This window comes from Gavia stellata, chromosome 7, assembly GCF_030936135.1.
Source record: "Gavia stellata isolate bGavSte3 chromosome 7, bGavSte3.hap2, whole genome shotgun sequence".
NCBI classification, from domain to species: Eukaryota; Metazoa; Chordata; class Aves; order Gaviiformes; family Gaviidae; genus Gavia; species Gavia stellata.
The window spans coordinates 42948876-42974017 of NC_082600.1; the positions used below are offsets into that span (position 1 = coordinate 42948876).

Genomic DNA, 25142 nt, shown 5'->3' on the forward strand with positions numbered 1-25142 from the left:
GTACTATGTTTTGAGGTTCCATGACGTTCAGGCTATTTCCAAAATATGCGAGCAGCTTGGAGCATGTGAGGAGATGAGTGGGTGGAACAGACTTTACAGAAAGCCCTGAGGGAAGCATATACTGAAGCTACAGCAATGCTTAACAAAGATAGGGAGATACAGAACTGAACAACATCTCCACAGACACAGATCATAAGTTGGGAGGAGCAGATTCAAGTTGTGTAAAGGTCTTATTCTCTTTCCACAGCAGAATTTCTTTTAATATGGTGAAATAGATTTGTTTGCAATATGTGATTGATTTGTAGCATGGATTTTTTGGACAGTTTTATGAAGAGATTCCCCCATTGTTATTCATAAGGCAAGCCAAAAAAGGCAAGCCTTTCATAAAGCTGGCCAAACAAGAATTCACATTCTTTTTGAGGATTTCATCCCATTATTGAAGATAACTTACTTAGCAGACCAATGTCAGAGTTTTTATACAGTGCAGAATCAGTTTTTCAAACATAAATGTCCCTACATATTTGAACACAGAGGCAGGAAAAATTGTAGTGTTTGACAGTTGGTCTGTGGAGACCACAGGTCTATCACCAGTACAGCATGTGTCTGCTGCAGCATGATGCTGTTCTGTTCTAAAAGTTATCCTTTCCTTGGAATCACATGAAGACTGATGGCTGTCTTCAGTACTATAATAAAAGATGGTAGGATACAGCAGTTTCATAGTATGAAACATTTCACAGCATTTTACTCACTGTGTGATGCACATTGTCATATACATTAAAATGAGAATTGTTTTAGCAGTTTAAAATCAGACCAGGTATTGCTCAAAAACTAAAGAGAGTGGTAAGTTTGAAAAAGTTGAACATATGTTTTGGGTTTTGCATTTTTTTGTTTTTCTTTTTCTAGATCCTTCTGTATGTTTTCATAATGTTACTGTTCAGATTAGTTCTGTTGAGAATATCTTAGCTGTTATCAATGGCATGTATATACATTTTTGTTTCCACTGCAATTCATGTGAATAGGATTTCGGTCTCCTCTGACATGATTTCACATTTTTATATTGCTGAATTCATAACCCACATGGCTGAGGTTTGAAAGCAACTCACTTTGCATCTGTCTGTCTTTGAACACTTTTTGAAAACAAATATGTTTGTTCTGGTCAACTTGTTTATGATTCCTAGAAAAGAAAAGACCAGGGGCAAGCTTAAATAGAGATTACTGCATTCTTAGTTTGGGACTTGTGTATTTTCACATGCACAGATTAAATAAAAAAGCCATTGTTGATATGAGTTGTTCCAAAGAGAAGTCAGAAGGTACTGAATATTTAATTGTCAGAAGTACTACGCTGAATAATAATTTTGGTAAATTTGTTTTACTTTGAATAGCAAAAATTTGATCCAGAAGAACACCTCCATTTAAAACCAGCTAATCTTAGCATGCTGGATTTAATATTCATATTAGTGAAGCAGGAAATAATTTCTATGGCCTTTTATATCTTGTGAGATTTTGGTCTTTTTTTTTTCCCCAGCACAACCGAACTTTACATTAGCAGTCTAAGATTTGTTCTGAATAAAAATGCATGAATGTGTATGTATTGGTGTCATAATTATGATCAAATATCACAGTTATCAATGAAGGTTTTTATAGATACATGACAAAGGGATCCCTGAGACAGAGCAGTGCAGGCAGATTAATAAGAAGGGTATTGGAGAGAGTATGTATTACTAGATATCAGACACAAGAAAGTTACCTGATTCCTTTGAAAATCCATGCTTCATGCCTGGCAGTAAGAAAGAAATCTGTTCTCTGATTATGTGCAATGATGCAAAGGTTTCATTAGCATTAGTTTCAGATGGGGCGTTGTTCTTATGTGGTGAAGATGAGAGCACTTATTCAGGTCCTCCCAAAAGATTGCTGATAAATCCATGCCATGTATTGTATAGCATAGCTAACATATTTTACAGTTGAGCTCTTTCTCTAATCATAGAATCATCGAACGGTTTGGGTCAGAAGGGACCTTTAAAGATCATCTAGTCCAATCCCCCTGCCATGGGCAGGGACATCTTTCACTAGATCAGGTTGCTCAAAACTCCATCCAACATGAATGCTTTAGAGGTGTAGTTGCTGGCAGGCAGCTAGATATACTGTTACTGCAACATGGGCATACTGGAATATACAGTGTCTCTTTAAAGGTTATATACTGGTAAAAATGGGGGTGAATAAAGAATAGGAAAGAACACATTAGTAAGGAAAGTATTTTGTTGTAGTTATGTTCTGGGAAGTGATAGGGCTATTTTGAAACATCATCAGGACCGTACTGCACCAGTACACTGTAACGAGGGTGGGTGTAATATAACAGGGCTTTGTTGAATATATGTTCATGTTTAACAATACGGGAGCACTTTTTTTTATAGAAACACCAAACTCTTCCCCTGTTCTTTTTGTTTTGTTATAGTTGTTGTCTCCTGTTCTGGATCACATGAAGAAAACTCTTCTTCACCAAATCCACCTCAGAAGCTCTCTCTGATAAAAAACAGGATGGTGTCATTGCATCAGCCTTCTAAACCAGGTACTACAAGTCCTAGTCCTTACATCCTTATTTCTGCTTCAGAATCTAGGTGCAAGAGAGATACTGGCAGTCACAAGGACCCTTTACCAGAAAGCTGTGTCACTGGCTTTCTGACTGGAAATGGAGCAATGACTCTAAAAGGCCAGTGTAACCATAAGGGAATCCCTTACTTCCTTATAAAAAAACCCAAAAACAAAACACAGAAAAAAAGAAGAAAAAAAAAATCATGAAAAAACCAAAGAAAATTATAAGAATAATCTTCTCCATTAGCACAGTGAAATACACCAGATTTGGATTTGGGAGTTCTTGAAATAAAAGCTAATTCATGGACCTACTTTCCAGCAACTATAGAACAAATGACCTTTATTGATACCGAATGAAGGTTTTTTTTCAACTGGAGTTTTCTTCTTCTAAGCATTATAAAAGCCCAGTGAGCTGAACAAAATGCTTGTGAGATAGGTAGGATGAATTTGGTCTTACTCTGGTGCCAGGATAGATGTAGCAAACACTGTACTTTATAAATGCCCAGGAGACATGAACCAGTTGCGATCAGTGGTGTGGAAACTTGGAAATGGAAGTGACACCTTTTCATTTAGTGAAATAATCACAGAATGGTTGAGGTTCGAAGGGACCTCTTGAGATCGTCTGGTCCAACCCCCCAGCTGAAGTAGAGTCAGCTAGAGCCTGTTGCCCATGACAATGTCCAGATGGCTTTTGAATATCTCCACAAATGGAGACTGCACAATTTCTCTGGGCAACCTATTCCAGTGTTTGACCACTCGTATGGTAAAAAAGTGTTTTCTTGTGTTCATATTGAACTTCCTGTTTTTTTTTTTAATTTGTGCCCATTGCCTACTCTTCTGTCAGCAGACACTACTGTGAAGTGTCTGGCTTCCTCTTCATTCCCTCCCATCAAGTGTTTGTACACATCGATAAAATCCCCTTGAGCCTTCTCTTCTGTAAGCTGAACAGTCCCAGCTCTGTCAGCTTCTCCTCTTATGAAAGATGCTCCAGTCCCTCAGTCATCTTTGTGGACCTATGCTGGACTTGTTCCAGTAAGTCCATATCTTTCTTGCATGGGGGAGCCCAGAGCTGGGCATAGTACTCCAGATGTGGTCTCACCAGTGCTGAGCAGAGAGGAAGGATCACCTCTCTTGACCTGCTGGCTATGTTTTTTCCTAATGCAGCCCAGAAGGCTGTTGGCCTTCTTTGTCACAAGGGTGCATTGCTGGTTCAAGGACAGCTTGTTGTCCACCAGGACCCCAAAGTCCTTATCTTCAGAGTTGCTTTGCAGCCAGTCAGCTACCAGCATGTACTGGTGCCAGGGGTTATTTCTCCCCAGGTGCAGGACTTGGCATTTCCTTCTGTTGAACTTCAAGAGGTTCCTATCGTCCCAATCCCCAGCCTGTCCAGGCTGCTGTGAATGGCAGCACAGCCATCCGCTGTGTCAGCTGCTCCTCCCTCTTTTGTACCTCTGTGAACTTGCTGAGGGTGCACTCTGCCCCTTCGGTCCAGGTCATTAATGAAGACGCTAAACAAGAAAAAAAGGCCTGTGCATGCTAGAAAAGTCACATGCATTCCTCACAGGAGGTGGCAAGGTGACCTAGACTTGCCAGAGAGGAGTTCCTTACAGTACCACCTTGCAGACGGTATCTAATTCTTTAAAGTGTGAACCTCCTTTCTGACATGCCCTGTGACTGTCCATGAGCTTTCTTCAATCTAAACTTCTTCAGAGCACTTTTGTAACACCTTAAAATATGTCCTTTGCTGATTGTAGTAATATAGATATATTTCTCTCTCTATTTTACTTTTTTCCCTTTCATTTCTGTCACGTTTTGCCTTTCTGGGGACCTACGCTTGAAGTTCTCCAGGTTCATAGGTGCTAAGCAAAGCTAAATATGAAGCATGTGTAAGGTGGTACACAGTAGTGCCAAAGGTTGCAGCTTTCAGTGTTCTCTTATACCGTGACCACATGAGTGTACCCAGTTCTTTTCCTCTGTGATTTATGCTAAACAACAGTTTCTTGTTGATGGATCTTTCTATCACAATGCCAGAAAGCTCAGAGGCCTTTTTTTACCAGATGTCAACAACTTCTCTGATGTATTTCAGACTCTCCTTCCAGGCATTTAGATCCTCTCAGGTTGTGGCAGATAGGCTTTATATAGCCCGGAGAGTATGGGAATTAGGTGCTTTTGAAGCAGAAGGTGTGTTCACTGATCTGAGCTGCAAACTGCTTTGTTATGTGAGGCACATTCTAAGGATTAAGTCTGCATTGGTACAGTCCTTGCTGCTGCAAGCAGGGGAATTGTTAAGATTTAATGAAATGATTTTGTCATAAATACTAGTTTCAAGTAATCCTCTCTTTAAAAAAGAAAAGGAATTTTTTCTTCCCTGAGCTCTCACTTTGCTCTCGTGCACTGTCATGCTGTTGTGAGAGAAATTGCTTTCTGGGTTTTATGACCAACTAGATTTTTACCTGATAAAATTATTACTACTACTGACAATAAGTCTGTGGGTATTCAGTTAACCTGTCAAACTTTAATAAATTTGAAACAGCACAGCAGGTCTGGATCAGGACTCTGCTTTGTCTCACACAGCCATGGAGTTTCTGAGCTATTGAGATCCCTAAAGCTGTTATACTGGATCATCACGGACATCTTTCCCTAGATCCAGCAGAGCCAGGAGAGTGGCTAGTGTCCTCCTTCCTGTGCCCTGCTGCAAGGTGGCATTGCATACGCACATGCACAATTTGACAGTTCACCTGCTTGTGGCTCCCATTTAAAATCAATGGGCTGAACAGCGCAGTAGACTGATGCTAAGCTGTACAGATTTGGTGAGACGGGCTATTCAGGTGGTTGGCCCAGCTGGTAGGTTGAGAGAGGCAGTAACCTCCAGTGGCAAGCTGGCCAGACAGGGCTGGGGAGGATGTGTGTTCAGGTGTGAGCTCGCAGCCTGTCACAAGCCACAGTGATGTGGAACTCAGTAACATCTGTGTTTCTCTTCTCCCTGCACGCTGGCTGCTGTTTTATTAAAAAAAAAAAAAAAAAAAGTAATTACAATTAACTTAGGAAAACTTGGCTACTTCGGCTGTTGCATGCAAAAGATGCTTCCATTTCTTTTTTTTCTGAAAGTTTAGTTAAAGTATAGCCAATCTTCTGGAGGCTCTAATGTTTTTATTTCTGCCCCACCTGTGTTGCCTGTGCAACCACCTATCCTTGTTATATCCCTGACCTTAATTCTGTTCTTTATACCTGTCTTTTCTCCTCCCCAGGAATAGAGCTACCAAAGGCATAACATTATGTCCTGCATGTTTGCAAGGTCTGAATACCCTCTGAACGTCAGGATGCCAAATATGAATGTTTAGTCTCTTATTATTTCTCATATGGCCTGGGGTCCTCCAGTTATTACTGTAATATTATTATTACTACTGAAAATAAATGTCATGCACGTTAATATCAGCTTACCATATCTATTCAGCCCCACGCTGTGTGGGAGAGCTTTGTGCAGCTAACATCCCTTCAGGGATTTTATATTAGATTGATGAGAGAACAGGGAATTACTTCTTGTCTGGTTTATAATATGCTGATTATGAAAAATTCTGGTCAGGATGATCTAGTGTTCTCAATGCTGTGAATGGACTCTGGAGTTTGTTAAGAGGTTGGTCTTGTCTATCCTGCTGGAGGAAAACAAAACTGTTTAAAACAAAATAATAAAAAATATGTAAAGCTTGCATTGCTCAGCTATTTTGCTTGAGACCCTGTCAAGCTCTTTCTATTGCTGAGAAGGCTGACCTTAGAGTTTCATTTGTTCTTCTCTGCCAAAATGCTAAATCCATACATTTTCAATATCCTTGCCGCACTAGGCATTACTCTCATTCAGGATTCTATGTACACGTGGGCTAGACCTTCCACTGCTGTAAATTCACTGTTGATGCCAGTGGGAGGATGCTGATTTACACCTGCCGAGAATTTGCAGGGTTGTTTTTCTTTCTGGCATGTTACTGCACCCACCCTGGGAGAGACTCTGTTGTTATTGCACAAGACATACTTTCTTTTTTCCCTTCACCTGTTCCATTTCTTGGGAGAGACAGCCCCCATACACTGTAGATCTGCTTATTCATGTGCCCGCATCACCCCTGCCCCTTGAACAGGGTAAGGCCTCAATGAAACCTTTGGTTTCTCATAACAGAAATCTCTTGTACCATCGGCTCAAGCTGTTCATGGGTGACGTCTACAGACAATTTTGGAAAACCGGACTGGGTGTTATCTTCAGTTGGTGTCCTGCTGTCTCAGGAGAGGCAACAGCTGCTTCTGGAAAACAGTTCCTCCCGTGGAGATGTTGAAGGTAGGCAGAGTTACAGTTCCCCTCGAATGGACATCTGCATTCTCCCAGCACTGGTGGCAGCTGTGGGTGGCAGCAGCAGGAGCCAGCAGGCTGAGGCCTCAGGCACATGTCACTAAAAATACTGCCATATGCTGGTTGTGGTGCACAACTCGTAAGTGCGCTGTCAGTGCCCAAGAGTCACTGAGAGCAATATAATGTATGTGTACCGCCTGAGTTGTGTAAGCATGTACCCCGTATACAGCCAGCCCCCTTATATACTCCCTTTGTATCTCCCTGTTTTAGGATAAGCTACTTTTGCTAAGACACTGGGTTTTTCTTAGGAAACTCAACCCTTTAAAAGCCAGGGCTGGCTCCATGGGTCTGCTGTCTGACTTGCAAAGTCTTTGGCTTTTGTTTTGTTGGACATGTCTTCACTCTGCTTTGTTTGGTTTCTTTTCTTCTCATTCTTTCTAACACTTCTTTACTTATTTCCCTCATTTTTACTTTATTGTCCTTTCTCTACTTTCTGTTATTTTGGGGTTTTGTGCATAGTCCTCTCCTTTCTTCTCATCATTCCTTTCTTCAAACTCCTCATCCATTTTCCTCTTAATATCTCTCTTCCATCCACACTGTGTGTCTCTTCTTTTTTTTTTTTTTCTTTTTTTCCTCACAGGGGACATTTTCCTCCTGAACACCAATAGGCTCCCAGATAGATGTGAGTTCAGCCTGCATAGCCCCATCCTGCCTGGGAGCTTGGACTCTTGCTTGCTGGAACTGGCCATATACTCACAGGATGCTGTTCCTCTCCTCCAGAGGTTCACAGTTGAAATCAGATATGTGGAGACAAACAGAAATATAATAATTTCTCTGAGAGTTGGCCATGAGGAGGATGCCGGGTAAGACAATCAATCTGCAGCTGTTTAGACTTTGAATTGCAGGGTAGGGTGGAGAGCCTCCAGGCCACTGTTTATCAGTGTCTTCTCCCTTCTTGAAATCATTGCTGCTGTTACAGCAGAAAATGAAGGTAGAACTGTCAGGACTGAAGCATGCAGCTTCCTGACAGGATGTCTGTAACAGACCCAGGTTTTGTGTGTCCCCTTTGCAAAGAACACACTTGCTTAGGACTCGCTCTTCTTCCCTCACATTGGGAAGGGTCAAGAGTGGTTGACTCTCTCACTGATGCTAGGACTGTAGCTGGAAAATGCACTCAGTCCAAAGACTGCCTTGGCAACGTGACTGATATCTCTAAGTACTCAAGGGGTCCTATCATTGTTACAAGGGTCACATTTCCCATTCTGAGGTCGGTTTATCTTTACCTCTTTTGTAATTTCCTCCTTCTATCTGCTAAGTTCAGGAGCATCCTCTTTTTCTTCATTTGTAGAGTTCAGGGAGGGGAAAAACAGAGGCTAGAGGTGAGAAGAGGTGAAGACAAAAAAATGACATGCAGCAACCCTGGATCTTGCCCTGTATTCTCTTCTCTTTGATCTTCCCAGTGTTTTACTTTTTTATTCCTGCGTGTAGCAGAATGCAGTAAGGAGGAGAAATGGGCAAAGGGAAGGAATCACAACAGGAAAAGGAGGAGAAAAGTCCACGTGTCATCTGATTTTGCCATTTTCCATGTGCTTGTTTTTCTTTTGCTGCAATCTGCCTTTTAAGAACCTGGGTCAGACACACAACAGAGCTTTTTATTTCCATCACCTGACTGACTCCCATGAAGAACTTAAGCAATAGATCCCAGTTCTTGTTTTCTTGGAATTCTTTGGCACTCCCCAGACTGCCATGGAGATCTGTAGCCAAGACTCCTGGTCAGCCAAAGATAGCAGAGTTTGACTAAAAAACGTATTTATTTTCTTTCAGATCCCTCCCTCTCTCTCTTGCTTTTAGCTATTGCTCACTTCCTTCCTGGCTACTCCTTCCCCTTCTTTTTGCCAATTTCACAAGTAATCTGTTGCATTTTCTGGGATCAGTTTCTAATGTCCTTTTTTTACCTCTAACTGCCCTTGCTGCTTTGAGTATTTGACAAGCCTCTGCAACTGCAGCCACAGCTCCATTCCCCTGTACAAACTCATAAAATACCCTTTTGATATACCTAGCTGGCCAGACCAGGCTTTGATCACAATCACTGCCACATCTCTGGAATGGATCATAGATGTTGTTTAACAGGTTATTTGAGCATTGCAAAGCAATTCTACGTGAAATCAAGATTATCATCTCTCTAAAAGTGATGGCATTTAGATTTATTAGAATGGAGTTAGCTTTACTGGAAGTTGGCATAGACACTGCTATTACTTTTTCTTAGTGAAATGAAACACTGGTAAGCTCAGAGGGTCTAGTATTAAGGTTTTAAAGATGGAAAGTGACTGAGTCCTGTTTTAAATCAAGATAGAAAGGAGGGGAAGGAACAGAGACAAAACAGAGTTAGGAACCATGTTAGGTCAAATACCCTTCCTTTTCCCCCTCTTTACAGGAAGACTCTAAATCTCTGCACAATTCCAGAAAAATCTGAGCCTGCAGGCAGGACAAAATTTATTTCTAACACAGCGATTGAGCTGCTTCTTACTAGGCAGGTAGTCTGAAACGAACATCACCTCATGATTAAGATCTTAACAACATTGGTTGTTAAGAGGAGAGGACATCCTGAAGCGTTCCTGCTTTCCGGGGGGGTTCCATAGGGAGTGGGAGTTCTACAAGCTTTTCTGTGTTAACCGAACACTGCTGCACTATTTAGAGCAGAACAAGGAGGACAATAAGCAAATGACCTTGAGATAGATGCCTATGTGTAGTACATAGTTTAACCATTGACAGTTGCTACCAAGGGATTATCTTGAGACCAGAGCAGAAACTTAGATATAGAAAAAAGGCTAGGTGTCACTTTTTCAGATAATCGGGCACTCCAGAAAATCCTGCATCAGTCCCTTCTGTCACCTCTCAATTCCAGGATCAAGCTATACTTCATCATAAGTTCCAGCTGCACCAGACCACTTCAGTGAACAGTCCTCTTTCTGGACTTAGAAGTCTTCTCCTGATGGTGTTTCCTCCTTCAGGATCCATCAGCTACACAGTTCCCAAAAGCTTAGATACATGTCATGCCTGAGAGAAGGTTGTTGTCCTGTCCATCTCACTAACTACTAGGATTTATCATTAATTTGGTAGTATTGAAGCTGCCACTCATTTCTTCACACATGTACCTTAGTGAAAAAACAAAGAAACAAATGGACCTTCAGACACCATATCCTCTGAACAAGTAGGGCAAAGTCACAGTATTTATTGTTACATACCACACCTACAGGGTGTGGTTATTCTGAGTTACTACCATTAGAAGGAGAACCACTGAGGGAGTGAGGGGTTTGAAAATCTATATATTTACAAAAAACATTAAAAATTATATTTCTCATTATCTTAGTAGAGCTCAAACATCTTTGTTTGCAAGTCCAAGCCTTCTTCATCTGGCACTTGGCTTAGAAAGCTGTCTTCACTTTCTCAGGGTTACAGTTACGGTGCTTGTTCAGGTCACATCTAAAGTCTTTTTTACTATTTTGCTTATCCCACCTTTTCCCTCTTTACCACACAGGCCCAGAACCAGTCACAGCTGAAAAGTCTTCTGAGTCCTGGGTGCTTTTGTTTTGAACGGTTTCACATGCTTGTGTGTGTTGTTGACCACAGTTATTTCAGTGTTGTCAGCTGAATCTGTTTTGGTAAGGAGCTATTTTCTTTCAACTCTAAGTACTCACACTTCAGTGAAAATAAAAAAGCATCACTTGGGGCAGGGATAATCTTTTCCTTTTCCGTGGTCAATAAGCCAAGTTGATTTTGTTCTGTTTTCTTTCTGATACATAAGGCACTAGCCATGATAGTCTTGGTAGGTCAAAAAGCAAAAAGTTCTCGGCAATGTGCACACATGGGTTTTCAGTTAGCCAACCTCACAAAACAATCATTGCTTAGTTTTTTGTGTCTTCCCCCTTTTTTCTGGGGGGGGGTGCGGGGGGTGCTAAAATGCCCTGCCAGCTTCTGAGACACTAGTGGAAACTTAGTATCTTTGACACTTCTGTTCTACTGATGTGGTTGGTTTTATCCGTAAAAGTTATTTAACTTCTACTGTTGTACATGGAAACATTGCCATATAGCTAATCTCAATGTCTAGAAACACATATGGTCATTTGGGTTTCATAAATTAGGTGTCCAACTACATAAGCCTTTGAAAGGGAGTAGTCTGGTAAGCGTCCTCAGAAAATGCTTAATATGTACTGACAACAATGAGCACAGCCATTTTGATTAAAAAAATGCAGCTAGGAAAGGAGAGGCTGTCCAGCTGTTATAACAGACTATGATTTTTGAACACTAATCTGGGAGTATGATTTACTGCCCCTCATGCTTCTGTTGAAATTGCACCCAAAAATACACTGGGTCAAATAAGAACCCTCTAACTGGTTGGTGAAGGCCAGAGGGATAGGCATGTGTTCTGCTCTCTCATCTATTTCCTTTTAAGTCCAATGGCTAGAACTGGAAGTTTGTGAAGACTTGCAGATAACAACTTCCTGTATGTAGAAGAGTAATGTGAAGCTTCTCATTTGGATGTTCACTGATTGAGCCTAGAAGCATTTATCATACATACCTTTGTGCAATAACCCATGCTTTGAGTCCCCATTAATTCAGAAAAGGTTTCAGCTTTCCTGTTCAGCTTTATTAAATTTTTAACCCTTAATGAAGAAACAGTGGTTCTTAATATTAAAATAGTCTTTCTTAAAATTAATGATAAGTTACCTTTGTTGGATATGGAAAAGCATGGCATAGAAAGGATTGGTAAGGATGGGGAGGAAAACTTTTGCTCGGCAGAGAATGAGAAGCTAATGAAAATCAAAAATTGAAAATACAGATCAAAAATTTAAATTATAGGTTTGCAGGGTGAATCTTGAATTCTCTTGCCTTAAGCATCAGGTTGCTTGCAACTCCAAACTTTCTATCCATGCAAATTTCTCAAAATTATGTCAGACTCTGATAGCCCTTCGATACATACAGATCAATTTTAACATCTCTATTTAGAAGAAGAGTAATATTACCTCATTACTTGAGATCTGGTTTGACATAAAATCAATAGTAAAGGTATTGCCAAGCTTGTCTTATCTGGAAGCCTGCTGCAATGATCCATCTTCTGCTAGAGCGACAATGGGCTTCGTTCCTGATTCCATTAAGAAAATTAAATTGGCTCTGACTAGCCCCTGTTTGGATGGTGGGACCAAGCAAAGGTGGTGTAATTATTTACAGCATTAGAAATCTTGCTGCAGCTGCATCTTGGGTTGGAGGGTTTCTCTGAAGGGGAATACCCTGATGGTGATGAGACTCTGTACACAGAAGTATTCTGGGTGATGCAAAGCTACTTGTCGTTTTTGTGGTCTCTGGATGCTTGCCAGCTTTTCCTGTGGTGTTATAAATGGAGTCAAATTTCAGCACAGAACTAGAATGTTTCATGGGACCTTAGGGCTCTGACTCAGAAGAGCTGCCAGTCCACACAAGTAGTGGTTTAAGATAGTGGCCTTGCTCTTCTACCAGACGCCACAGTTCTCCTAGCAGAGAGGGCGGCAGAATGGACAGAGTGTCTTTCTCAGTTGTGACAATTCAGAGGTTGGTTTGTTGACTTAGATAACCAGTGGTTTTCATTTATTTTGATATATCAGGCTATAAATGGCAAGTTCCAAAGTGTCTGGCTCATAACCCATGTAGGATTAAGGTGTAGCAGCTGAACTAGTCATTGTTTTCAGCTGTGGGGCAGTAATCTCTTTAGTTGCTCCCTCTAAATATAACATCGGTTGTGAATCAGAGGCTGTGTGCTACAGGTTCCTGCACTCAGGGGTGTGATAACACTGGCAATACTGTGGTGTCTCAGCTGAGGGGTGGGTTGTAACTTGGTGGATGTACTAGAACTATGTGTCAGTGCTTGGAAGGTCTAGTATGCTTAATAGGTAAATTAAAAAGATTTAAAGACTGTCCTTACTTTCAGTGGCTCGTTGAACCAATTTGATTAAGGCCCATTGATTTTTGTGGCCAACAGGATGCAATGGAGTGATGAACAAAGCTGTGTCATGTAGCAGAAGTGATTCAGTTCTAGGTCAGTGCTGAACGCTCTTGGATGTTGTCCCATAGTGTGATGGGGGGGATATATTTATAGGTGTATTTGTAAGATATATTTATAAGTGTTGGACAATCCTGAAGCTGCACTGTAATACAAAATGAAAGCGAAGCAGTTGTTCTTTGTTGGGTAGTAGAGATGGTGCGGTTGTGGTTCAGGGCTGGAGATTTCTGAAGCTGAATTAAATTATATTGAGCTATTGAATATGACATGATGGGACAGGAAATGGGAGAAATAGGGTCATCTTGATAAAAGGAGCTCAACTTCAGATGAGTTTAGCGTATTTGTGGGTATTTATGTGTGTTTACAATGGTGAAAGTGGAAGATGGGGAGATGCCATAGAAGGGATAGTAAGAAACTCTTGCCAGAAAAAGGTATATAGTTGGTTTGTGAGGGAAGAATGAGTTAAGTAACTAATCAGTGGCAAGCAAAAGTGGAGAGGGTGATAAACAATTAAAGTTGCTTTGGGTTTTTTTGCAAGTTGCAAATTAGGTGGTCTGTGATTTTCATTTTGTGCCCAGTAGAGATGTATTTGTTGTCCAGGAGTTGCCTTCTAATGCGTTTCCGGTGCAAGACAAGGGCTAGATGATCGCTTCATGGCAGCTGAATGCATTTCCCAAATGAAAAAGTAATACAAGGAGCAGAGCCGGAGCAACATGTCTTCACACTGTGGCCTGGCCTCCTTATCATCCCAGTGGCACTGACTTAGAGTCACTCGTCCAGGGTGCCCCCAGCAACATCAGCAGCATGTAGGGTATGGGTAAATTTATCTCTGCCTGGTGCTCTTTTCAGAAAAGAGCTTAGAGCAAGGATTCCTTTGTCACTATCCTTGCTACAACTCCTTTACAAAATAGTAACTTACAGTTTTAACTGGATTTTATTGTCTTGTTAATGTGAGGTAGAAGGACAGTTTTTAAAATAAAAAGTTTTTTAAGAGTCCTGCTGGATTTGTTTTAATGAAACCTGGATACCCTGACTTCCATCAGACTGATTTGAGTGAGGTACTTTGAAAATACCCATTTGTTTCTCTCTGTTTAGCTTTTGATGCCTAACAACCATCTTTAAAATTAGAGTGCATGGAACCATCTGTCTTTCTCTGAACTGCCACAAGTGCTGCACAGTTGAGAAACCTTTGCTGTCTAGGGGCTATGGCATTTGTTCTGTGGTGAAATGTAAATTGCCAGAGCAATCTGCATTTTCTGGAACACCTTTTCTCTTCTTCCCCTTGCTTTGTGGGTGCACTCTAGCTTGTTAAGCTGGGAGATTAGATAGAGAACACGCAGAAAAAGGTTCTCGCACTTGACGCAATGAAGAAACGTTCAGGGCCAGACACTTACTTCCAGAATATACAATATCAGTGTTAGCTTGAGGAGATCCAGAGACTTGTGCAGCTGCTTGGTTGAGCTGTACTTGCAAGAGCAAACAGAACACAGACATATATGTGGAAGGCACATACGGGGGTGTGTGTACAAAATTAGTGATAATTTAAGCCCCATTTTAACTGAAGAATCATTGGGAATGGTTGGATCTGTTCCTCATTAGCAATAGGATCTGCAGCAAAGATAACTGAACATGAGCTTGGTAGGCTGAACATCACTTGTTTTATATTAACACCTGTTTGTTATGTTGGAGTTTACATTCATCAATCTATTCCCCATGTGAATACTATTACTTCTTTTTGGTACGGTGCAGAATCTTTATGCTAGGGACTCCACAGTGTGCTGTGTGTATGGCTGATAGCTCTTTGTTGTCTTCCAGGATGAAATGGAAATACCTGATGGCCCAGATTGGCCGAATAGAAAGACCTTTTAAAATCACCTTGCTGTATTCAAACTGTGGAGCACAAGAGGTTGGACTACTGGCAGTGGGCTCCCTGCAACTCAGGAACTGCTTTCATGGTATGTTGCAGTACAGGCAGGTTTGGAATAACAAATGCAGTCGAAATGAGAGCAGCATCCTCACCAAAATTGATGAGTGTGATCAGGGAGTCAGTCAGATGGGAGATAAATGAAAGCTGAGTCTCCTCTGGGGTTTTTGGCAGTGCTTACCTGTCAAGGGTCACATTTGCATGTGTTTTATGTGTGTGCACGCGTGTTTACATGCTCCGAAGGCAGGGTTGAAGCTCAGGATTATAGAACTGATTTAAGTTATCCTCTCTGCTTTTCAGATTTGCTTTGCTTGATCTTTGTATGAGAAAACAACAGGGCTTATGCTGCATCCAGCAACAGGGATGGAAAAAAGTCTCTTTGCCTAGATTATTTTAGCATTTAATATTTTTTTCCTTAAATAATCAAGAACAAAAGGCTACCCTGTGTCAACAAAGCCTTTTCCATACTGGGCCTCTATCTTTCAAATCTATAAAGAAAAGAAACATTGATCTGCGCTCCATGGGATCTGTTTGCTACTGCCAGGCTGAGAACTTCTGTTTAAAATGAAAATAGTCGGAATGTAATTATTTTCTCCAAAGTACTGAGTGCTCAGCTCAGAAATCCTCAGTTTTACCTGGCACTTACAGTCCTGTTGTGAATGTCGTGCAAATGATCCTCAGTAGCTGTGCAGAACCTTGCTAATGTCATTTAGGCTTCTTGGAAGTACAAGAGTCTGTCGGCACAGGCAGCCTGCAGGTTGGAGACGTAATCGTCTTCACTTCCTGGTTTTTGTGCATTAATATAATGCTATTGCCTCCATTTTGCAGACACTGTAGAAATAGCTTGGAATGTAATGTCAAAAGCTTCAAATGTAAAGAGAGAATACTGGTTTCACAGCTATTTCATAATATATCATGAGACTGGTTTTGATCATATTAGAGATTTAATTTTATTGCAGTTATTAATCATTTAATTTAACAAATCTTATATTTTTAATGCAATGGGTTTTTTGACAGTCAGGGAGTTTTGAGGGGATGCATACAGCCTGAAGCACTATGCTAAACACCCCTAAACAGTCCCTAAATAAGCTGATGCATGTACCCAGCACAACACAGTGCCATGAAGAAATACTATTTCAGACTGTCTATCTGGATTGCTGCAGAGGTGTCCTTTTCTCTTGCTTCTGGAATTGGTTCCCTAACTTTTGCATTTTTTCCAGAGCAGTAACAATCCCAGTGGAACTTCTGTGCAGAGCTCTGCTAAAGGGAAGCAGGTCCAGAAGACACCTACACAAACCTGCAGGTCAATAAGAGACCCGTGCACACACACATCCACAGAACAGGCTGGGTGCATTAAGAGTCAAGCTTTTGGGGAAATATCAGGTTTAAAAATTGTGTTCATCCTGGTTGCTGGGTGCCTGGGCAGTCAGTCAAACGCTCCCGGAGTATAGCTGACTAGGCTAGCTAGGGCTAGCTAAAGTTCCTGCACAGTGAGCCGACTTGCTGGGGAAGCAGCTCTCTTTGTGGGCTGGATGCCACAGAGCTGGCACAGAAACGTGTCAGCAGCACGAGTGTTAGTTAAGCCTGAGTCTCAATAGGGTATAGCAATGTGTCTGTCAAGACCAGAGCTAAGTGGGTATCTCTGCCTCCAGCAGTAGAGTGTCATGCAGCATGCCACAGCTGCCTGGCAGGTGCCGTCACGTGTGCGGAACTGAGGAGTACACCGTGGTAGGAAAGGACAAGGTCCTTCATTTTAAAAAAAAAAAAAAAAAAAAAAAAAGGCGGTTATCTAAAGATAGCACAAACACAGCAGAGGACAGTGCATGAGAGAGAAAGGAGCAATAAATTTGGTCTCCATGAGAGCTGAGGTGATCTGCAGGAATCTCATGCTGGATAGAAACCTACATGGTAAAAAGCAGAGGTGAGTATCATTTATCACCCAAAGGACACTTTCTGAGGTCCTACATGTGAAGGCTGATACACATGAAGAGTCATACACATTCTGCTAACTCATGTCTGGACTTCTTTCTCTTTTTTCCTTTAGATAAAGAAAACCAAGATCTTTCTATATATGACAAAGGCTCCACCTTCCCCTGCCTTCATGGAGGCTGTGTCAGCCACCTACAAATCTGTGAATTTATCAGTGATTGCCCTGCCGAAGAACAAGAAGGAGTGAGGTGTGGTGAGTATGTGGCATGGCACTTCGTGGGAACCTTCATCCCATTAGTAGAAATAATTTAGAATGAAAAATAAGTTAAATTGATTCCATCTGTAGATTAATTCAGTATTTTGCCTCCTGAATTAATTTAGCCTATTTATATTAATTGGATACCAAGATTCTCTTTGAAAATTCACCCTATATAGGATGAAATGGATTTGGGTTTTTTGGTTTGTTTTTTTTTAAATATTGCAGTAAGGAGCTCAATGACCTGCCTTTCGTAGTTACTGCTACTTCAGAGAAAGGCAAAACCTTATTTACATGACTACAGCTGGGTGAGAAATTCTTCTGGACCCCAGGTCTGAACCTCCCTTCTGTGGAAGGTCTTGATCATGTTTCTAGTGCCAGCCACCAACACAATCATAAATCTGTCCCTCCAAGATCCCAGTTCAGAGCTCATGTTGCACATCATGACAGAGAAATCCCCTGACTCAGTATATATGGTGCTAAGAAGCATCATTTAGCTTTGTTGCAAGTACAGTGGCAGAGATCTAAAATAATCTGTTGATTGGCCCTCCTTTAAGTGGACACAGAAAACTTTGTGATGCCTGCAATTTCATATACAGCAAGGCCTTTACAAAAATATGGCAGTGATTTACAATTCTTTAGACTATGGGAGCAGCAGTTTTGCACAGTATCTAGAGCAGGACAGAACTGCAAAGTCTCTGATATCTCCAGAAGCAAAGTGATGGCTTTCTGATGGTGACTCTGGAAATAACCAAATGAGACCTATTAATATTTTGACATTGAAAAACCGTGTAGCATAAGTTGGGTAGCTTAGACAGCCACAGTGAGCTTTGACTTTTGCTGCTGTTTGTGTTCTTCCATAATCAAGTTTCTCCTATTTTCCTGCTTTTTCTTATTCTCCATTGTAGACAGTCTCCCAGAGGGCTCACATTGCTCTTTTGAAGAGGGTCCATGTGGCTGGACACTGAATGAAACGGCAGCATCTCCTTGGTCTATTCGGGGCTTTACTGAAATGATTCAAGATGACTCATTTGCAGGGTCTACCTTGCAAGCCACTGGTGGTAGGTTCCTCATAGTTCTCTCTCACTTTCTCTGTGTGTGTGTATGTATATGTACAATAGCCTTGAACTTAGGTTTTTTTAAATTGGTTTAAAATTTTTGACATTATTTGCCAAATCAACTTTAGCATCAGTATTATCTATAACAACTTTAAACGTAGCTAAAATTAACTTTTGAACATGATTCAAATCTTTATATGAAACAAGTTCTGCAACAAAGTTAACACGAAACTATCAGAGACTAGGATTCTCCTTCACCTTAAAAAAATTATATAATGAATTCTCTTTTGTCTATATATACCTCTTCCCTCTTTCTTCCTCTTATGAGCTATGCAATTGCAGAGTACTTCAGTAGCAACATGATAGCTATCGCATCACAAAGTAAAAATTGTGCAACAGAACTAGGCAGCTTGTAGAAACAAATCTTTTGGAGACCCTTGCCAGCCTTCGACAGTGGGTTAGGAAGAGCATCACGTGTAAGCATATCCCAAGACCAAGTGATCATACACATTCTGTGCCATAGAATACCACAATAAAAAGAGAGTCAGAAAATTCCCAGAACTGTCAGCCAGGTAAATAAGGAGGGAGGCCAGACCCTCACGTGTTCAGCTTGAAAGTCAGAAGTGTTAGCATAGATGAGTCCTACCTCACAGTTCCCTGTCAAAATGAAGGGTGTCCATATGAATGTCCTGTTTGTCTCTTGAGAGCTGGGATAAACTGTCCCTGGGAACAACAACTACAAGTAAGCTCTTCCAGCCCAGTGTTTGTCTCAGCAAGGGTCATTGATGCTAATGGTGTAAGAATTAGGGCTGCTCACTGTAGACTGATGTGAGCTCCTGTATGGGAAGATACTTGAGTGGTGTCTGAGGTTTATGCACTTGTGTTCCAGGAAAGGGTTTGGGATGTTGACTTTCGTGCTGCTGAAATCTACCAATGATGTTAAATTATTTCAAGAGACTATAAAAAATAAAGTGAAACATCTTGTCTTTTCTGAGTCACTTTTCTGTTCACAGGACACTTCCTCTACCTGCGAGCAGACAGCAATCAGACGAGCGGTATGGCCAAGGCTTACAGTACCAGCTTGCCAGCCAGGATTGCTACTGAAGACTACCAGGTATATCGCTCTGTCTTAGCAACTTTGTGGAGTTAATCATCAGGCTGTAGGCACTGTTTGAACAATTAGCCCATTCTCCTGTGCCTTTACACACTCTACAAAACACTGGAAAGCAGAAGGAGTTGTATATACCCCCTAGCTAGCTACTTGTTGAAAACTGGAAAGGAAATGTGAGGTGTGCATCCCCAGTAAGTGAAAGCAGGAGCCCCAAATCAACTCCTCAGTATGGAAAACTCCCCAGCCTAACCGTACCGACTGTTCCTCTGAAGGGTACCCAGCACCTGAATTGTATGGGTGGCCTTGGTTTGCAGGAAACTGAGCTGGCTGTCTGGGCTGTTGAGACATTTAGTATACCTGCTGCTGAGACTTCTCTTCATAAATTCTGCAATACTGTCATAGGAGTTAACAAACTTGACAGTTTCACCAAGAACAGGACTGTGAACTTAGTAGGCTTTAGATTTTCCAGGAGTAGATGAAGATAATAAATTTCTGTTCACATTCTTCAGGCATTTCCAACGGTGAGGGCAACCTGGCGTGGATAAAATCATATCGCTTGCCTTCAGCCCAAATCTCTACAAAGAATAAGGGGAGCTCCGAGATGCTGGAATTAAAAATATTAAATAATATTGTACTCATAACACTTAGGAAAATTAAGCTGTAAGTTTGAGCTGGAGTCCAGCTCTGCTAGGGGAAAACAGAAAGCTTTGGTGCCTCCTAATTAGAGCTGGCAAAAGAAATATAGTGCAGGTGCCAAAAATGTAACTTCAGCATTTATATTTATCTATAAATCCAGGTCAAGTTTGTTGGGTAGTTCCAACAAAATAAAATGTACTTGGAACTGGGTTCACAAAACTAAGAGGAGGAGAAGCAGTAACTGTTGGTTATGGTGTACAGGTGACAGGAGATCTGGACCCATTCTCTCCTCCACTGGCAAGGATTTGAACCCACATTTCAGGAGCAAGGAACTTCCTGTGGTTGCTCTTTGCAGCGCATGCATGTGCGTACTCCCTGAGCACAGCTGAGCACTCAAAGCACTGGTGGAAATAGCAGTTCTCTCTTGCTCAGTGGCAAAGTGGAAGTGGTTGCCCCAAAGGAAGAGGAATGAGTCCTGCTTCAAAATATTCTTTGGCTTGGTGATCAGGTTGCTCACCTGTTATATGGGTGCTATGGTCCAGATGGTGCCTATGACTTGGAGCAAGTATATAGATTGAGGTTTCCTGCCTGTAGAGACAGCCTAATTCCTTGTTTCAAGGGCATTTGGGGCAAGGCAGCTATCCCCTTGGAGTGCTTTTGTGCCCTGTATAGTGCCTGGGTATAGATTGAGCTATATCAGCGCAACAAATTAACCTGGGTGGTTACGATGGAAATCCTTAAAAGATTTAAATTGTGGTTCAAACCCATTCACAGGAATCTTTAAGCTGGTGAGAACACTGAAGAGGAATGTGGTTCGGATTGTTTTTCTGCAATAACCTAACTCTAGTGGAAGCATTTAATGATAAAGCATTTATTGAGTTTAAGCCTATGTTCCTCTGCTTTACTACTTTTTGTTCCCGAAAGAGATAACAAGCAAACCAGTGCTCTCTCACCAAGATGGTGAGGCCATGGATATTGTCGTTAGCAGTTGGAGGACAGCTGCCTAACAGGAGTGTCGATCAGGGTCTCCACCGAGAAAATTCTGCGCTAGGAATAGTGATGAGTCATACACAAGCAACGGGGGCCTTAGTGGTGTGTGTGGTTAAACAGTTTGACCCAGGATCAAAGGTTTGCTGTCTCAAATCCCCAGGGAGGGGAGGAGTGAATGCCTTCCCCTTTTTATCACAGGATACCATTCTTTTTCTCTTCTTCCTCTGTTACAGATCCAATTCTCAGTGCATGTTTTTGGCAGCTACAATGGTACCGTCTCCTTCTCTGTCAAGGAGGAGATAAAGGGAGCTCCAGTCACCTTGCCAATGTGGGAAAGAGCAGGGAGCTGGAGTGACCACTGGTTTCTCATCACCTTACCAATGCCAGTGCTTCAGAACCGGTAAGAGCTCCACCAACAGCATCCAGCATTATCCCTAGAGATTTAGTAAATTGTTACTATCTTTGTTGTGAAGCATCAGTTTATTCTTGCCTTTTTCCAGGGCCATTTCTACTGAAAAATTACAGGAGTACTGCAATTCTACTTGCTGAGGAAGTATTCTGTCATACATGCCTATCTTCGTGCACATACACAGCTTAGTTCAGCACAAGCCCCTACTGTGTGTCTGCACTTACAAGCAGCCTCAAACAGTGCTTTGGTATTGGGCATAGCAAGTGTCTGTACTAGAAACATTTTACCAATCTGAGAAAGCCAGTATACTCACAGTGGTAAAGTGCTCCCAGTAGGAAAACAGCTGTATTAGCATAGCTGCACTCTGTACTTCCACAGTAAAAACAACCATGTGAGTCAAAGGAGTGGTAAAACCAGTTTAGCCAATACAGCTATTTAGTTGAGGATCTGTATTGGTGCAGCCTACGCAATTGGAGATCATTCATTGCCACATCACTGATGCAACAATCTTAGGAAAAGACCATTGCCCAAATCAGCCTTGCACTAAAATTTTAACCGTTTTAGATGTGAAGATACAGCGTGACATTGGTTTTCAAATGAAGTTAAATATTGAAGATTCAAAGAATTTCAGCCCAATCTATTTTTTATCAGGTATTTCTCCTCCCTCACCCAGCCACGTAGCTGGTGTTGGCAACTGGTCATTTTGCATGACACAAATGATTTTTGAATTGCTCCAATCTGGTTTTTTTGTGTCTTCCTCAGGAAGGCCTGTTTCGCATGACACTTAAGACAAAAAAAATCTCAAAGTCTATACAGTGAATGTTATAAATGGAAAAATATCTGTCTAATATTGGCAATAAATAATGTCTCAAAACTTCATGGATTAGAAGGTGTGAGGGGATTCCTTTTAACTTCAAATATTCTCTGCATCTTTGTGTAAAAGGCTAAGGGATTTGGGTCTGGAAGTGATAGCAATTCATACCCAAGCAGCAGTAAAACTCAGAGAGAGAATGTTGTTCCACCCTCTTTCTAGTTTAATTTCATGATTACCTTTGGTCTCAGCATTATCATGTGTTCACCATATGCACCTTTGCCATGAATTATTCCTTTAGGATATGATAGGTCTGCATGCTGACAGTGTATTTAATATTCTTGTCTGACACAGTCTGGAGCCCTGTGGATTAGCATCTGTTTAGTTCTGCATATGTAAAGTATGACCAGTGAATTTGTCCAGAATAGCTCTTTTCCCCAGGCACTTCCATGTGGACCTAACCACAGCAGAGTCCTAGAGGCTCTTCAGAGGTATTTAAAACCTTCTGCCTCCTCTGATATATGGTCCCTTATGCTTGTCCCCTGAAGCCTCTGATTTCTGTATCAGCCCTCAGTTCTGAAGGGAAATAGATCTTCTGTGGCAGGAGGAAATGGACAGCAAGAGGCTTTAGGGAGCGCTTGCCAGCACTGCATGAAAAAAATTGATATTCAAATACTGTAATGTTTGAAAGAGTTGAGCACTTAGACAAAATCAAAGAAGTAAGTAGGTCATGCATGCATGTATTATGACAATCTGTTTCAAGTAGTTCTATCTTGTTTCACTTCATGTAACCCTTTAGTATGCCATTTTCAAACAAATTTAAAACTGATGCGGCTGCTAGGGAAGTCATACCAAATCACTCAAAATAGAAAAGTTCAGCCTAAATTAGTTAAAGGTTGGTGAAGCTGCAAACAATTGTAAACAGGGGTATATGGTGAACATTGCTGTACAATCTTAGTACAGTTTGGTATAAACCTCCATGAATGACTTTTCTGTATATCCGTGGGTGCTGACAGCTTTCCTTGGTAATGCAAACTCCAGCAATGCTGTGTTTAGGGAATTTTTTAGCACAGAGTTTGGGCTGGCATGCCATTTTCCTGTATCCTGAATCTTCAGGAAACTCCTGTCCTTCTCTTGCTTTCCCCAAGAAAGTATGAAAGGGCTACATTTTTCCCTGATTCCTTGAAGGGATGATAGCCAGTAGCAAAGTGGGTGGGAGGGGACAGATCATACAAGGAGAAGGGGTAGACATGAATTGCAACACAAATAGTTGTTGTAGCAGGACATGAATGGCTTGATTAGGCCAGAGGGAGAGAAACCTTAGTGGACAGGAGGAGGCCATGGAGGGGATATGTAAGTAGTTTTTAGCAACAGCTTCTTCCAGTGAATTTATTTCTTGGGAGAGAAGGAAGACAAACTACACAGTTCACTGATCAGGCTCCCAAGTAGCCAGCATCTGGCTACTTGGAAAACTGCTTCTGGTGATCAGCTGGCAAATTCACTCACTTGGTTCACGCACACAGGGGAAAAGACTGCTATCAGAAGAAAATCAGGCAGGCAGAAGACCAGACATCAGAGACCTGAAGAGTGTAATATGCTGGAGTCAGCAAAATGAGCTCAATGAGCAGGAACACTGGAAACCCCTCTGGCTAACACAGCACAGAGTTCAAAAGGCAAATTCCTCCCCTTTTTCTGAAGTTGTGAGGAAGGGGAGGCATACAGAGCGCAGAGCTTATGAGCTTATTCTCATGCACTGGAGGAGGGGGATCATTTCCCAGGCTCCCACTGGTACTCAGCTGGAGCAGAAATCTACCTTGTAGTGCAGTGCCATGGACCCTCTCCTGCTCTTACTGCATGGACCAGATGCAGTAGATTGACCTGACCAAGGGTGGACTGCAATGTGAGTGTCCTAAGTAAGGGGTAGGTTGTGGTGCTGTATCTATGGCTGTGGGTCCTAGAAGTGCCCTAGTCCTGGACTCAGGGTGCTGTGACTTTCTCCTCCATCAAACGGCTGGGGAAATTACTGTCTTGTATCACTGGACTTATGTACAAGGTCTGAAAATGCGAAAGTGTTGCTAAATCTGCTAATAAAGAGGCAGGTTTCTGTAGGAAGGGGATCTAATGTCAAATTCCCCTGCTAACCCCATAGCTAAGAGAGTGGTCATTCAAGGGACCCTTCATTGGCATTTGCTGCACCAACACTTACTCCCAGAGTGCTCAGATCCTGTAGGTGTGAATACTTTCATTTAAGCACAGGGGGCCGTTCCTGAGTTGGGGTAAAAGCAGCTTATCCCTAAAGATTTTTATGCAGCTGTGCAACATTATATTAACTGTGGATATGGACCAACATTTGACTGGTGGGTGGAATATGCACAAATAATTTATTGCCATTAATTTGGGACAAGTGTGTTCCTAGGCTGAATGATTAATGTGTTAAGCAGGTCAGTGCTTGATCTCTCATAAATCATCATTGAGCTTCACCAGTGACAGCAGCAGAGGTCCTCTCCTTATGCTTTTAATAATCTCTAAATGTACTGGACATCAGACATCTGTTTATTTCTGAAATTTAGTGAAAAACTGTTCAGTCCTATCCATTAGAAGGAGATCTTTCAGCCCATTTTCTTTCCTCCTTGTGAATTCAGAATGTAGCAATGCACATGGGACATAACAGACCTCCTAGATAAGTAGCTACCACCTGGTCATGGTAAAAAAAGATGAGACAGCCCAGAAAGTGAACACTTCAGGGTGTTATGCCTGAAATTTAAAATTCCCTGACCTTCAGCTGAAATAAAGTCATGTCACCTTGTTGAGTTACGGTGGCTGAGGATCAGGCCCAAGATTCCTGTCTATTTGGATATTGTTGTTCTGTTCAGTTTCTATTTTGGCTATCTCTTTGGCGATGAAAAGAAAGAGATTCTTTTTTCCCCTTCCCTTTTGCAAATGTCTAACTCTCTTATTTATAGCAATTGAATAAGGAAGATTGTCTGTGTATAAATATTAGTGAGGGACAGCAGTTTTGTGTTTCTACATATGTGTGCAGGGGAAGTAGTGCTCTTATTTGT

General features: G+C 41.6%; 1 protein-coding gene across 1 annotated transcript in view; it reads left to right on the forward strand.

The window, feature by feature from the left end:
* Positions 1-1282: 1282 nt before the first annotated feature.
* LTK (leukocyte receptor tyrosine kinase) overlaps positions 1283-25142 on the forward strand; it is a 53431-nt gene continuing 29571 nt past the window's right edge. The window contains exons 1-9 of the mRNA XM_009815562.2: positions 1283-1310; positions 2453-2566; positions 6755-6910; positions 7563-7785; positions 14772-14911; positions 16925-17062; positions 17974-18126; positions 19137-19237; positions 21094-21260. Coding sequence (XP_009813864.2) covers positions 1283-1310; positions 2453-2566; positions 6755-6910; positions 7563-7785; positions 14772-14911; positions 16925-17062; positions 17974-18126; positions 19137-19237; positions 21094-21260 — 1220 coding nt within the window. The remainder of the gene's footprint in view (positions 1311-2452; positions 2567-6754; positions 6911-7562; positions 7786-14771; positions 14912-16924; positions 17063-17973; positions 18127-19136; positions 19238-21093; positions 21261-25142) is intronic.